Source organism: Conger conger, chromosome 4 (genome assembly GCF_963514075.1).
Source record: "Conger conger chromosome 4, fConCon1.1, whole genome shotgun sequence".
NCBI lineage: Eukaryota > Metazoa > Chordata > Actinopteri > Anguilliformes > Congridae > Conger > Conger conger.
The window spans coordinates 55,445,332-55,461,700 of NC_083763.1; the positions used below are offsets into that span (position 1 = coordinate 55,445,332).

Below are 16,369 nucleotides of genomic sequence, written 5' to 3' on the forward strand. Positions count from 1 at the left end.
CACACACACACATTGACACTGAACTCCTTCTCTTTTTTTAAATACTAGGTCAGGGCTACCCAACCCGGTTCCAGAAGAGCTACCATCCTGTAGTTTTTCATTTCAATCCTAATTTCGCATATCAGATTCTATTCATTAGCATCTCTAGCTGTTGAATGAAGTGAGCTTTAAGGTTGGAGTGAAAACCTAGAGACATTATATACCATTTTAAAAGCATCATAAAATTATTATCTAAATTAATGAGCTATAAGTGCTATTTGACACAAAATTGTGCTCAACAAATAACACTAATACTCAAGAATATGCTATTAAAAAGATCAAGGAACAGTATCACATTGAAAAACTACTTGTAAATATAATGCAAGACAAATCTCTAAATCACAAAGGCAAGGAAGAGGCATTAAAATCCAAATACACTGAGCACACAAGTGGGTCAGCCAAGACAATCACTGCATCACCGAACGAATACCAAGCACTCAATCGATACACAGCCTTTCCATTTCAGATCTCTTCTAGACCATTACACTTTACTTTAGACTTTCTGTCCTCCCCCCCCTCCCCCCACATAAAAAGTCAGATGTGAAACAGGTCATTGAACACACTGTGGCTTTCAAAGGGATTTGCTTGGACAAAATGTAGAAAGATTGGATGTGGAAAGATCATCTGAAAACTTGTGTTCAACTGATAGCAACCTGCATGTCAGTACCTGCAAAATGCTTTGATTATATGATTATTAGATGACAACAGAATTGACTTGGATATATCCTTCACTGGTGTAAAATGCCTCTGAGCAGGCTTGGAGATCTAGGACAAGACCTCCTCTGTTGATATGCTAACCTTCTTAAATATTATATTACGTTCCCGCCACTGAGCAGATGCTGGTATCCAGTGAAACAGTGCGACAGGGAGAGAGTGTAAGCGTATCCAGCTGTTGTGTAAGAGCAACAGAGACAAGCTTGGCTAAAAACATTCCCAAACCGACTGACTGCGACAGCCAATATGGGCCCAGGGTCTGGAGGCTACTCAGGGTTGCTTTATGAATGAGACTACTGTATTCATAAAGCAGTGTCCAAGTTCATGAGACACCATTATTGATAGTCCCCTAACTCCCTCATACCTATTTCCAAAATCTTTGGGGCCTATCCCAGCATGCATTGGGCCAGGGAAACCCCCAGCAATCCACACGTCATTCACTCATTCACCCATACCTACGGCCTTTAGACTCTGAAATTAGCCTAATGTGCATGTCTTTGGATTGTGGGAGGAAGCTCACACAGATATGAGGAGAATATACAGTCTCTACACAGAGAGGTACCAGGCAGGATTCGAACCCTGGATGAAGATGATAATTAAAAAATGGAGACTCACGTTGCATTTCAGGGCTTGGATGCTGTGTTGCCGTGGGAACCCCATGGATATGAGGATGGAGATGCTCTCCTCGGGCGGCTGGTTGTCCAGGGCGGGGGGCGGAGCCAGGCCGGCGCTGGAGGGAGTGGCCTCTGAGGCGGAAGGCGTCGCCATTGGTTCGGCGAAGTCTGGGGGGCAGAAAAGGGAGACGTTTCCTGTAAGCCAGCGCTGTGAAGGCCTACACCACCAATCTGCGTCAATACGCACTAGACCTACCTCAAGCTATACACATACACTTATACCTTATATTAGTCCTAAAATTCTATTTATCTGCTCAGCAGATCCATTTATTCCATTAGCAGTATATTAGCAACCAAAATTACTGAGTGGGCCTTTAACCTTTTAAAGGTGTGACATCACAAATGTGTGATTAGAATGCTCTTAACTGAACATTCTAATACAGTCACTACTGGAAACTGAAAACAGTGTTCTAGAACACCGACTTAGAATTTTGAGAAAACAGTCCAGCAAACCTGCCCTCAAAAGGGTTAAAGCAGAAACAACCCCCGAGTCAAGGGTGGAAGCAAAATTGGTTCAATCATGACAATGATGAGTTGAAATTGGGGGTTTCAAACCAGGCCGGGAAGAATTCTTGCGGACACCACATCCCTTCTGTGGTTCTGAACGCTCTCTTTCAGAGCAGGAGTTTGTCCTGATATCTTGTGAAGGGAGAAAGTGACAAGTGCACCACTCAATTTCGCTCCTGAAAATGGCTTCCATCCTTTTAACACAGTATGAAGCCCATCATTACATTTCCTTTCCTGAAAACGCCTTCAAACGGGAAACGTGATCAGAGCCTGACGTGGGTTAATACCATCACTTAGGCTTAAATTGCTGCATACAATGCCTCCTTAAAGATTGGTGATTCATCACTCACCCCCTATGATTCAATTGGCCACATTTCACACAAGGAACAAAATTGCAGTGAACTGCATATGATGCAGTTATCGTTTTTTCCACAATATAATCCCAGCAATATCTATGAGCTAACAGGTCCGTCACTTCCTCATTCCCTGCGGCAAGCAACAGAAACAGCCATTATTTCTTATTACAGCCAATAAAACTCTAACCCACCAAAGACATGAACAGTTTATGTAACAATCGCTTTTGCTCAACACAGACCTTAGTTTAAAAATAAAAAAGTCCACCCTGCTTTCATAATGCGTCTTTAAATATAAAGAGACCTTCTCCCCCAGACCATGGAGAAGCAGAGCGGGTTACAGATAGAGTCCCCTGGCAGGGATGGAACGTTCAATCGAGCATCAGGGTTTGACCACCGAACAGACAGAGAACATAAAATAGGAATTAATTGGCTGGCTGCCTTACATTTAGAACAAAATAAAGTAACAAAATCACTCCGAAATAATGAGTGGACAGCTTCAAAAGAATACAAACCCACCAAAGAAGACTGCGGTACATGTTGCCATGTTGTACAATTTGGAGCCAGAGACTGCACAGTAGGGTCTTAATGACCTATACAGGAGCCAACTGCACAAGCTTCAAAAAAGAAGCCTGGTTTTGGCTGCTTGGGTCATATCCTGTCAGCGAGGATTAATTGCAAAGAGAAAGAAAAAAAGAGCACAGAGTAGTTTAGAGATACACCCAGTGAGCACTTTATTAGGTAAGCCTGTAGACCAGCTTGTTAATGCTAATATTTAATCAGACAATCTTGTGGCAGCAACTAAATGGATAAAAGCATGTAGACATGATCAAGAGGTTCAGCTATTTTTCGGACCAAATGTCAAAATGAGACTTTGAACATGGATGATTGTAGGTGCCAGACAGGGTGGTTTGAGTATCTCAGAAACTGCTGATCTCGCACAGCTCTCTAGAGTTTGCAGAGAATGGTGAACAGTAGTTCACCAAACCATGCATATCAAGGTCATAGAACAAACAAACGAACACACCAGATAGGGTACAATTCATAAAGGACTGTCTGTTAGATTATGAACATATGTCTAGTACACAAGATAGATGGACCAAGTCTGTAACTACCAGACCAAGACAACTACAAATAACAGAATACCCATGACAGAACCTAATCTCCATCATATTGATCTCCATAACCAATTTAGTTTAGATGACCAACCAACTTTAAAATATTTCAAAGTCATTTACATAATATGTACCCGTCATCATCTGTAATGTACATATCATTTTCCATGAAGTTATAAATGTATATAAATATACATCTATAAAAATGATAAAATCATTTTCAAATGGCTTTGCAAAATCTTAGGAACCCATTAATTGGCTGTATTTACAGCTACTGAATGCCATCAAATGTATATTCACGGTGAGAAATATCTGGGTTATTATTCAAGGCACTCAATGAAATATGCGGTACACAGAAGTCATGAACTCCACAAGGAGGATATTGTACGCCCCATTGACATAGCATGACCTTGTTTATATAACAGCCTCTTGTTCATGTAACAGCCTTGACACAAGCACTGGATCATTTTATTGCTGACATTTCACTGTGGTTGTAATAGACCCTCCACAGAAAAAAATGAATGAATGTCTGCTTTCTGATAAGCAAGAGATGAAGCCAATCCTATTTCGAAGAGAAACGCTCTCCAGAATAGAACCTTCAAGTCCAAACTATCATCCGCAGAAGGGCTCCCATTAACTGGGAAGCTGCCATTGACTGATTAGGTTTGACATCAAATCTTCTGTGTCTATCACGAGTCGGAAACCGAAGGCTTTTTTTGCCAATCTTTAGGCCGCCCATATTGTTAAGGAGCAGGATTTACGAGACACAGTTTAAACAGACAGCCCTTGGGAAAGCAGAAACGTATTGAATGTTTCCCAGGTTACGTTGATATAGCCCTTCAAACTGACACGGACCGGGGGGATTTATGAATCAGCCCGGCAGGCGCTACCTGAAGTCAGCTCCACCCCCGTACATTCCGCATCACCCTCAAAATAATTGGAATGTCCTTCCTTTGATGTGTCAGAACCGAATCTCTTTTCCACATCGGCAAGAGACCATCTGAAGTCATGATGTCCCTAGGACACAACCCCTCCTTTGCCCATTAATGTATAACGTCCTTTTGAAATGGACAGCAGTGTGTAGTGGAGAAAAAAATAAATAAATAACGTTTTTGCGACGTTAGCGTTTTCGACATCTCAAACCACAAATCACAAAGTTCAACACACAGTTGAAGATCTTCTTTTGAGTCTTAATTCCCCCTGTACATTTCCTGTATCAATTCTTTACAACGGAGGGGGGGTTATACCCAGGTGGCCTCATAATATGGAGCCCCATTGAAAACATCATGTTATGTTCTCGTGTTTTTACATTTGATGTACAGTACATGTACAGTACATTTTACAGCTGCTCCTTTCTTGGATAGGTCTCACTGGTAAAAGAGATCTCAATGGGACTTACTGGTTAAATAAAGGTGAAATTTCGAAATAAAATACAAATTATTTTATAATAGACTGTTTATTTTATAAACCCCTTTAGCGAGGCCATAATCAGACAGGAAGCAAATGCGCAACAGCCAATAAGAGTGTGCTCCTCAGAAGAGCAGCTCCGTTGCCGCGGAGAACAATAAGCAGAGACAAAAGGACTGGAAGCTCGTTTTTCAAAAGCCCCGCCGGGAAAACCAAGGGGGAAGCTTCTCCGAAACTTAACAAAAGCAGCAAAAACCCGCCTGAGATGAACAACGACCTATCCGCAGTGGGACAGCGATCCTCAAACTGTGGATAACATAGAGTAGCTTCTGGTTACCGGTTCCACGGATTCCTATGGGAGCTGCGGAATGGAGCGAGAAGCCAATTCATGGAGGCGGCCATGTTTGATTATGGGGCTTTTTTGTCATGTCGATTGCAATTAGACCCTTTCCAGTAACAGACAAAATAGTCAAATTATTGAAGTCAAGTACACATCAGTGCTCCTTGAGCTCCCCTCTTCTAAACCGTTGCCGTGGAAATTCAGCCCCCGTGGGAAGCCCCATTAAAGGCTAATCCACCATTTCCATAACTTCGACCACCTCTAGTGCCCGTTAAATTCAACCAAGGAAGGAAAACCGCCATCGTTTCCTTTCCCCTTGGCTTCGCCCAAGGACGGTACAGTTTGGGGGTCACCTTCTTGTTTCTCTCCGCCTCATTAGCTCTTTGGGGCTTTTCACTTCCAGCAAAGCCACTTGATAATATCCACTTGAAAAACAGATTGGGCGAGCTCCACAAAGAAGCTTCAAGTGGGGGGGTGCGGGGTGGTGGTGGGGGGGGGGGGGGGCAATCCCTGAGGAAAGCTAACGAGCTGACGCGCATTAGCATTAGCTCCTCAGCCGCTTTCATAGCACAATAGATGTTTTGACAACAGAGCGACGAGACGGGCCTTTTGTCTGTCAGGGCCGCTATTCTCTGTCACCGCTGCCTCGTCCCCATTTCTGCTGTGACAGAGGTGACCAAAACACACGGTATTCCTTTTGGGAATACCCCCCTCCTGCTGTAGCACCATGCATTAACCTCAGATACCCCCTGGGAAGGAGAGAGAGAAGGATTCTAGCACCCCCTCGAGATCGCGTGGACTTCACGGAGTTTGCTCACAAGCCCTGACCGCAATGTAGTAAGCACCTAACGGATGGATTCACCTCAAGGTGCAGCCAACTATAAACGCGACACGATTCAGAGAAATGCTTTGGGATTACTTGCCAATAAATTGCTCACATACCCGACAAGCTTGTTCATCATGAAAGATAAGTGAAAACAGGGGTTTGAGAAGAAAGATCGATATAAAACGTAGGATTTCTGTCAAAATCACCTCACCTACAGCTCAAACTGCTGGCTTACCTTGTACATGTTTTAAAAAAAAATGTTTTTAGAGATTGGTGAGGCGCGCTGGTAATACTGCTAACTCAAGGGCAGAGGTGGAAAATCCAGGATCAGAAAGTAAGTCCTCCCCAGTATTTTATTCCAATTACCTGGATTTGCCAATAAGCACAATTTTTCACCCAGGGGTTCTTTGTTTCTCTGTTTTTAATATTAGACGTATTGGAATCCTTGCTCAGCTGATCACCTTGGAAATAAACGCATAACTCATTTGATGGGTAAGACATCCAAAAAATTTTTTTACCTGTGGTTTTGCCAAATAAAACATGCCGAACTACCTCAAATGTACTTGACATTGCCACAGCAGGCTTATGCAAACTTCAACAGTAACAAAGGGTAGAGTTCATAGAGTTCAGCAAAGCTAAGCAAAGTTGTTGCCCAGGTTACAAAGACACCAGTGCAAGACGTTAAATACTGAGTACCATGACCCACCGAGGTACTTAGTTGCCATTCACATCATTTTTGTCAAAAAGCAACGGAGCGTTCAGTTGAAATTACATACTGGACATTTAAGAATGTAGTTCTTTAAGTAACTTCAAGGCACAGCCTTAGATGTAGCTTAGGTAGGCTGATAAACCCTTGATGAAGGCATTTACCAGCCCTACCTAAGTTGAGCACTACCTGCTCTGGGTAGCAGCAGACCGTACCTGGTTCCTCCATGTGGGTGATGATCCAGTTGAAGGCCATCTCGGGGCCCATGTTCCCGGTGTAGTACACCGCCTTCCTGCAGGCCTCCAAGGGGAAGCCCATCTCTGCCAACTGCATCACCGCCGCCTCGTCTATTTCTGGAGCTGAGGAACCACGAGGAGAAAAACCCACATCATCAGCTTCTAACGTGCGTTTTACCTCGCTGTGATCCGGCCTCTGCGGGCCTCGTTAGGGAGAGCTAGGCACCGCAAGCCCTCGTTGCAGCTTACGAATTATTTCCAAAACGAGTAATTGACTGAAAATGCACCCATGACGAAACCCACAATTTGTATTTTCAAGAAAAGCATGCTTAAAACACAAGCAGCACAATAAAAGTTTTTAAAACCAAAATTACCAAACTACAACACTTTAAATTATGACTAAATACATACAAAAGGAAGTGGAATGTATACTTACAGTCCATAGAACTGTTCATTGAGCTATCTGTGGAAGAGAAGCAAAAAACATTTAACAAAATTGAACAAAATGGCGCCCATGCCTCTCAATGATCATCCTTATGAAAACAAAAATATGTAAAATGATAACCTGTATTCAATGCACATCACTGCCATTTAGTGTTGGAACAGAACATATATGCTAGCTGTCTGTTTTGGAATGGTGTCATCAACCTTACACACAACCAGCACAGCTTACAAGAGAAATACGTTTCCCCCAACATGCATTTTCTCTGCTGAGGAAGCAGTTTCATAAATATCAGTACACGTCTTTTGACATTCAGATTTGTTACTTACTGGTCACAGCATCTGTCTAAAGTTCAAAGCAAAATAGTAAAAAAAAACTGTAGATTCTAATTCCGTGGCAGGTTTGTTCCACTTATTTGTTCAGCGTTTTATTTTGATTTGGTTCAAATCATGCATTTAAGCAAAAATTCAAATGCTTTCTATTCCTGTGGATAAGCCAGCAAAAATATCCTGACTCTGACTCAGATGCTGGCCAAAATACATGTAAAATACCTTTTGTTTTTGTGGATGTAGTTTACTACTCACTTATGCCAAATGATTAAATGCATTTCAACGAAGACAAATAAATGTTATACTTTCACATTGATTTACCCCTCGTAATTCAATAGTCATTAATGCAAATTCAATGCATGCCAACTTAAAAAAAGAAATAAAATAAAATAAAGCATATCGTCAGAGTGAGAGCAGACAGGAACGCTTCATAAACGCAACAAAAAATGCAGTGCACCTCATTTCACGTGTACACATTGATCCAAATCTGCACACAGCCACATATAATGGAGTTCAAACAGTAGGGGAACAGGCAATTTAGAGGACTGCAAACAGATTAGCTCTCGACAGAGAGACAATTCCATGGTGCTACTTTACCCTCGGAGGGAGAAATAGGGCCGTGTTGGTAAATTGTGATTCATAGGCGGTGATACAGGGCAAAGGACAACTGGCCAGCCTTTTAGATTTATGTAGGTCAGGTTGTAAATGCGGTCTACTTTTACCCCCACCCATTTCTGACCACTGTAATTTATAACCGCGTATATGAACACTCCCTCATAGGTACATTACTGTTCCCAGCAGACATGATAAACAAACCCCACTGCCTCATCCAACAGGAAAACATTTAAATAGTATTTCCGGGATAAATGATCTGGCCGATTGTTCAAAGGCATTTCCGCCTACGCTACGTCAAAGGCAGATAAATTAATTAAAATAAGGAATAAATTCCAAACAAAGTGACCATGAAAAGGCTACACATCACCAATATAATATGCTCATAGCCAAATAACACCTACCACACACACATTAAAACATGATGGGCTACTCTGAATATAGGTGATGTTTTGGGCACAGACAGGGGCTACAATATTACAGTAACTGTATGTCTAAATATAAGACTAAAATACTCACTAAGACTGGGTTATTTTTTAGTTTCTGCCATGCCACAGTCTGTAGTATAGGGTCTGTGGTACCGGCTCAGTGGTACCGGCTCAGTGTAGTATAGGGTCTGTGGTACCGGCTCAGTGGTATTCAATTCCATTTTATTTGTAAAGTGCTTTTCACAGCAGACTCTCCCAAAGACGCTTTACAGAGTAACAGAAGGGAAGAAAAATGGGAAATATCAGCCCTGAGCCCCAAAATAGCATATGAGGTAAACGACTCCCTAGTAGGATAAAACCCGTCAAACAGTGGCGAGAAAAAAACTCCCCGATGGGAATAAATCTCCAGAGGAACGCGGCTATAGCCCATCCTCCGCTGGCCTATAGGTCAAGAGTACAGGTACAGGCTCAGTGGTACAGGGTCACTGCTCGTACCTCTGGTGTCCTCCGGAATGACGATGGGGGGCGTGAGGTCGGGAAGCTCCTCCTCGCCAGCCTGCAGGCCCGTGGCTCGGAGGCGGGAGAGATCCAGGAAGTCCGGAACGTCGATAGACACATCTGCGGAAACATTCCGCGGGACAGGAGATAAGAACTCAACAAAGCCTCCTCTTAAAAGAGTGACCATGCACGAACACAAGGGACATGAGGACAGCCATTTACTTTAATTTCATCAGTACATAAATTAATACGTATGTAAGCAAGTAAATAAATAAAGTTACACCATAAACATGAACACGTTAAATAGAAACACCGACGTTAAATCGATGGTTGATAAATGCACTGGACATCTAATCTAATGCTGACGTTCTTTACTGTGTGAAAAGTGTGCAAGAAAAACTGCGATTCAGTCAATCAGAAAAGTACAGGTCACAATCCGTCCATCAGTGTGAATGAGACGAGGGTTTATCTCCATTAGCTGCGTTACCCTGCTGGCTTCCTCATCAAAGACATGCTGTCACGGTTAAATTACCATTTAAAATACTTAAATATCTCCGATCTCAGAAAAACTACAATGAGGTTCCGGTTACACCATTAATGCAAAATATACAATCCAATCAGTAAGATTTCATCTGAACAAACGCAGAAAATGGTCCACATTTGCAGAACGGCGGTTTGACAAATATTACATCTACTGCATGAAACTAAAGTTATCTCAATTTGTTCTGCTTCGAATGAAACTTCACCCGACAATGTCAGGGGGGTTCAGTTTTCATTTCAGCAGACGTTCATGCAACTTGGAGATGTGGGGAGTTGCTTCGGAAGCACCGATGACTGTTATTCTGCGATAACTGGAACAGGTTTCTGAATATAGATCGCATCACGAAGAGTTTTCCGGTGCGTTCTGGGTTGAAAAATAACTGCGGTTTCCTCTACTCTCAAAATACAAAAAAAAAACACTCCTGTTACATTTTATAAATACTTTAGCTTTTTCCATTTGGTTGTCTCAACTGAAAGTTTTGTTTCCATGCTAATCTCAGCAAACAATGTAAAGGCGCCCTCTGCTGGACAACTGTGCCGCTGCATCTGAATATGACCAAAGTTTGAGGTCAGTTTCAGTATCAGAATGAATATACAGTAAAATGTTGCCCATTTCACCAGATATGGGCCAATTCAAATGGCCCTCATTTCCTGAAAATCAGAGCTGAACTGTGCTCACCCCTACTGAATTCATGCCATTTTTAAAAACAGTATATCAGGCGGCATTGAACACAGTATTAGAACATAAAAACATGACAGTTGAAATGACAGTTGACATGTTCAATTTAAGCCATCTTAAAACCATATAATTCTCTCAAACCCACCACACCACTCACCTAATTTCTTGGGGACCCAGTCCACCCCAAATGTGAACTTCTTAATCTGTAAAACCAAGTACTCTGGGAACGAGGCAAAACGGGATGTTCTATAAGGAAAAGAAAAGATAGTGAGAGATTAGGGATGGCGTTTCAAAGAAAACCGGGTGAAATTGTTGCATTATACTATAGGTACTATTCACTCGATACGAACAGCCTAATCCCTTCAACAACTTCAAAGGAACATTTCCAGACCTTTTAGTTGTTGCTAGCTCGCTAGTTTGATTGATTCGGATTGATGAATACTTTTTATTTAAGTGCCGTACACTTTACCAGCCCGAGAGGGCATAGAAGACACTACATTATAACAAAACAGCGTATACATTACATATTAAGTCTGATTATACAATTTAGCACAATACCTAAATTAGGCCTCATTTGCATCAGCATATATGGACTAAATAAAGTAATAATACAGTTTGTGGGCGTTTCGAATACTAAAACCTGGCAGCAAATGCTGATGCGTAGCATTTTCGGGCTAAAGGTTAGCGTTAGCTACGGCTCCTACTTGACTCCGGCGGATTTGGCCTGCAGGGCGGAGCTCCAGAAGTCCTCCACGTTCTCGGGCTCGGTGAAGGCCTGCAGGCAGGCGGTGAAGGGGATCCGGGCCCTCACAGGCTCCGGGGAGCCCCTGCCGTTCTCCTCCGCCTCCCTCCTCTTCACCTCGTACGCGATCAGCTCCTCTGCAGGATGACAGGAGAGCCCCAAAAACTGAGCAAAAAATGTCTGTCTAAACAATCGTCTTTGGTTTTGTAGTAAGACTTTTTTCTTTCTTTCTCTGAAGTAGAAAATATTAGCTTAGATTTAAACTGCTGTTTACTTAAGTAAAATTCTCACCCCATTGACAAATCTTGAAATTAGTCAAACCCTCTCTGTCTCATTTAGCAAAAAAGGAATAGAAATAAGTTTTTAAGTCTAAATATAAGACTAGGACAGACTTATTTTGAGTGTCTGCAGGGTACAGGACGCCGTGGGCGGTATTTACCCCTGTTGGTGGCAGCCTCCACAGGCACAGGGAGCTGCATGAGGTAGTCCACCCGCTGGGTGTACCGGACCTTTCGGGACTGGCAGCACTGCACCCGCTCCTCCACCAGGTAGCGGAACACGTCGCTGGGGTTCTCCGAGCCCACGCTGTTCCTCTGGGAGACGGATTATACACACACAGTCTCACAAATGTACACACACACACACACACAGCCTCCCAAATGTACACACCCACATGCACAGACATTTCTAAAGACAGACAAGTTTCTAAATATCAAACAGTAAACTGTTAAAATCTAAATCAAATCAATATTTGTCACGACTATTTTAAAACTGCATCAATTCTCTTAGACGTTTATTGTTTGTTTTTGTTTTCTAAGATCAAATTTATATTGTAAAAATCTATGGTGCCGAAATCTTTTACACAGTGAGGCTCACATACACAAATGCCTCAAATCAGTCAGAACCCCACCCCAAAAAAAAAACAAAAAAAACAATGAGCAATCTATGGTAAAACAATTAAATCAACATTCATCTAAACACACCTAGACAGAGTAATGCACTTGAGCAGGGGCAGTGAGTCATTAAAACATGGACGACATTGCAGTCTTACAGAACCTGGCACTGAAACGGCTAGAGCCCCAAACACACATCTTAGCCACAGCAGACTCCATTCAGAAATCCCACCCAAATCCCCATTACACACACAAAATAATTGGGGCCAAAGTGTGAGAATAGGAGGGTGGATTATTGGCAGTTAGCGGGTGATTTGAGGTCGTTGTCGATAAAGCTTTATGAGTTTATTTCAGGATGTTGTAGGGACAGGGAGCGTTGCTATAATTAAAATATCCAGCTCGTTAAGAACTTCCCCACAGCGGTTAATCCAATCTAAGGTGCTACATAAATACGCTCTCATGGTCACACCTTCACTTCAGTGACACCGACTTCTGAATAAACCTGATGATGGATGAAATCTGTACTGTACACATAAATCTTTCATGTACTACAAGTCCCAGGCTTTCTACAGACAAGACAGGGTTGTCTATAGACAAGGACAGTGTTAGAAGGGGATCCGTCGTGATTAATCTGTAACTACTGATTTCTCACTCCAGAAATGGGGGTCACTAATAATGGCTTTACTGCTGTATGTGTGTGTTTTTATGTTTTTACCAAAATGTTTACCAAAAAAAAGTTTCCCATTGTTACATACAGGGTATGAGAATTAGTACTTAACTGATGAATCAGGAAAAATGGTCAATAATCACATCTCTGCATGGATGAAGTGGATAAGGACTGAAAGGTGAGACAGACTGAAATTCGCTGAAATAAGTAGACTGTCAATTATACAGTTTGTATTATTTTACCTCTTCATGTAATTTATGTAAATTGTTTATTACATTTTTTGTATGCTGGCTACTTCATCTGAAGTTCCCCCTGGGCAAAATAATGTTAACCATTCTACAGCAACACTGTAAATCGTTACCCACAAAATGAACCTACCATCAAGGCCTCCGAGCACTGGAGTATTTCCAAGCTGATTGGAATTACAGTAACTAAGCAGCATTACAATCAACTTTGTGGTGGAACCAACCATGGATTACTTCTAAAACTTTGAAAGGCCCATAAGCAGCCAGAAAGTATCAGCGGGATCAAACATAAGGATGTACCGCGCCTGTTTTTCTGTCTGTTTTTCTGGGGATGTCGGTAGAGCCAGCCACAGGATCCGGCCTGAGCATGGTTAATACCGGCCGGATAAATGGGAAGTGTTATCTGCCGCGTGTAATCGAGAGGCTGATCTAAATTTAACCCAGTTACATAGTCAAGTGTGTGCCAGGCTGCCCAGGAGAGCAGGAGAGCTTGTGCTTCATGGAAAACCTTCCACTTCAGACCTCAGGAACGTGGCACCAGAGGTCACAGCACAGCCTGCCTCCAAATGCCTGTTTAAATCCCGCCATTAACCATTTGAAGGGTCGTTTTTTGTAATGTTTTCTAGAATTCCATTGCTTTCAGTTTCAGTTGAGTAGTGATTTCATTAGAATGTTCAGTTAAAGGTCCCATATTGTACACCTTTCCAGCATGTTATTTAAGTCCTGATAGTTGTGATGTCATAAAGTCCAAATGGATTTCTTTGGAGACTATGCGCTTTGATACTTTCAAAGTTATTTTATAGCACCTACAACTATAATCCTCATAGCAAGGGAAATGTTGTTTTCCACAATATGGAACAAGAATATTCAAATCGTGTGATCTTACACCTTAAAGCACAGGTGTCAAACTCCAGTCCTGGAGGGCCGTAGTGTCTGCTGGTTTTTGGGGTGTTCTGGGTTCATTCAAGTCACTGATTGGTTAAAGTATCCACACGCCTTGTTCTCAAGGCCTTAATTGGCCTTAATTGGCAGCTGATTGAAAGGAAACCGCAAAAACCCGCAGACACTGCGGCCCCCTGGGGATTCAGTTTGACACCCCTGCCTTAAAGGGTTCCATTGTTTCACCATAATCTATAACCACATTATTATACTTTGTAACAGAGCACCTAAATCTGTTTCTGTTCCATCCATTGGGGCTTCAATCTTTTTGACAACCCAGTCATTTCAGAGAGGGTTTTTGTGACACACACAGAATCAAAATGGCTGAATCCAATCTTTTCATACAAGTTAAATAATGGTTTGTCAAAACAAACAAACAGACATAAACACACACACACACACACACACACAGACCTTGGTGGAAAGTGTCCCTGCTCCAACACTGAACAGTGTGTGTGTTCAAAAACACAAACAAGAGTAATTACGGCTTTAATGTGATAGTTGAAAGCGAGTGTGAACAGCGTGTCTGAACAAAATTAGGGTTCTACAGAGACCTGGCAGAAGCTGCCACCCTCCAAGGCTGCAGTAGCCTCTGACCGTTGGTTCATTAACATCAGAGACACACTCACCTCCACCTGGTTCAGCATGTGCAGGAAGAACTCATGGGCGTCCTGCTGTCGGTTGGAGGAGAACTCCAGGTGACCCTTACTGACCAGGGCTTTGAACATCCGTGGAGAGATTCCCTTCGGCTGGTGCTGCAGAAGACAGTCGCATCAGTACAGGAATCCACACACTGCCAAAACGCCTGTCTTAACAAGCGTTTTAGTCTTAAAATCTTAATTCTGTCTCAAGTAGAAAATATAAAGTTACTGTTAGCTTGACAAGTGAAATTGTCTTACCCCATTGGCAAATCTTGAAATTAGTTAAACTGGCTCATGTCATTGGTAAAACATTTTTATTTTATTTATTAAGCAAAAAAGTAATAGAAACAAGAATGTACATGTACATCTAAATATAAATATATTCCATGCTTATCTCCTCTCACACGATGGGATTCCTCAGGCTAAAAGGATCTCTAATCCCTGTACCACTCCATACAGGCCAGAAGGCACACTGCATTATGAATGCTACCCTGGGACCAAGGAATTAAGGAGAGATTCCAGAGCAGGGCTGCCAACCCTGCTCCAGGAGAACTACTATCCTGTGAGTTTTCACTCCGACCCTAAATAAACACACGTCATTCAACAGCTTGAGCAGGGCTGCCCAACCCTGTTCCGGGAGATCTACCATCCTGTAGGCTTTTACTCCAACCCTTCCAACATTTTTTGGTAAGTTTCTAAGTTTCAGATGTGCGTATCTGTGCTGTCTGGTCAATGGTAAGGGAAGGGGGGGGGGGGGGGCGTGTAAGAATAGCACTTCCCCCAATGTACCACAGTTGTTTTGGACATCACTGGCCATTCATCCACTGACACAGACAGTCAGCTGTCCCTGTGTGTTCACACCCAATGCAGGCCAGACTAATGTATAGGGCCCCAGACCAGTCAATTCCTGGGGTCTATGGAGAACTCAGGGAGGTCAAAGGGTAAATGTGCAAACAATTCCGGAAATCTCTCATCCACTGAACGCTTGTAGTTTTCCCCAAAGGAAGATAACACAGCTGCATCCATCTTATAAGTCTTCCTAAAAAACACAACCGCTATGCCTTCAACAAGGTAAAAATACTCACAACCCAGAGGGTGTAAACATTTTTGATTTCCTCACCCTCACCCTTTTTTTTCTCCACAATGTCAAATCAAGCTGATGCTAGAATGCTCATGACAACACTTTCATTCTGCAGTTCAACGTTCACAAGTAGTTAATGCCAATTCATGTACCCTTAAAGTGTGACCAAGAGCTGAACTGAACAACCTCCATCGTCAAATTGTCCAGCAGCCCTGGGCATAAACCTCTTTGACAGAAATGACACAAAAACGGCAGTTGCAGGTCTGCTTCCGTGCTAAAACCCAGATATGGAGCTGGACATACCCAGGCCACCTTGCGTTCTTCCGTCATCACCTGTTCTATGAGCTCGGATTTGGCCGGAGGTTTGGAGTGCTGTCCCGACAGCAGGCCATGACCCAGTTTCGCCCTGGGGGGGGGGGGGGGGGGGGGGAGGGTATATAAACATCATAAATCACAGGCTTGTGAAAGATTTAAATTACGCACAATAATATGGCCTACTGTATGAAGCAATCTGGCTCAATGGCACACATTTGATCTGAGCATGAAGATTTGGTTTACAACTCCAGGACCACCCCCCACCCCAAACTCCGAAACCCGCAGATCCCCTGTCCTGGAGGACTGCAGCGTCTGCAGGTTTCCTGCAATCAGCAGCCGACTCAGGCCTCAGAGACCAGCCCTGTCATCGCCATTTGCCGAGCAATGCGTGACCTTGGGAT

The 16,369-nt window shown here is 42.8% G+C and overlaps 1 protein-coding gene across 1 annotated transcript in view; it reads right to left on the minus strand.

Moving 5' to 3' along the window:
• The window catches only part of usp13 (ubiquitin specific peptidase 13), a 38,033-nt gene that overhangs the window by 7,444 nt on the left and 14,220 nt on the right, over positions 1 to 16,369 (minus strand). Inside the window, exons 10-18 of the mRNA XM_061238638.1 lie at positions 15,957 to 16,059; positions 14,561 to 14,686; positions 11,627 to 11,780; positions 11,150 to 11,324; positions 10,603 to 10,691; positions 9,224 to 9,346; positions 7,354 to 7,380; positions 6,897 to 7,040; positions 1,369 to 1,535 (exon numbers count right to left, since the gene is read on the minus strand). Of these exons, the coding sequence (XP_061094622.1) occupies positions 1,369 to 1,535; positions 6,897 to 7,040; positions 7,354 to 7,380; positions 9,224 to 9,346; positions 10,603 to 10,691; positions 11,150 to 11,324; positions 11,627 to 11,780; positions 14,561 to 14,686; positions 15,957 to 16,059 (1,108 nt within the window). The remainder of the gene's footprint in view (positions 1 to 1,368; positions 1,536 to 6,896; positions 7,041 to 7,353; positions 7,381 to 9,223; positions 9,347 to 10,602; positions 10,692 to 11,149; positions 11,325 to 11,626; positions 11,781 to 14,560; positions 14,687 to 15,956; positions 16,060 to 16,369) is intronic.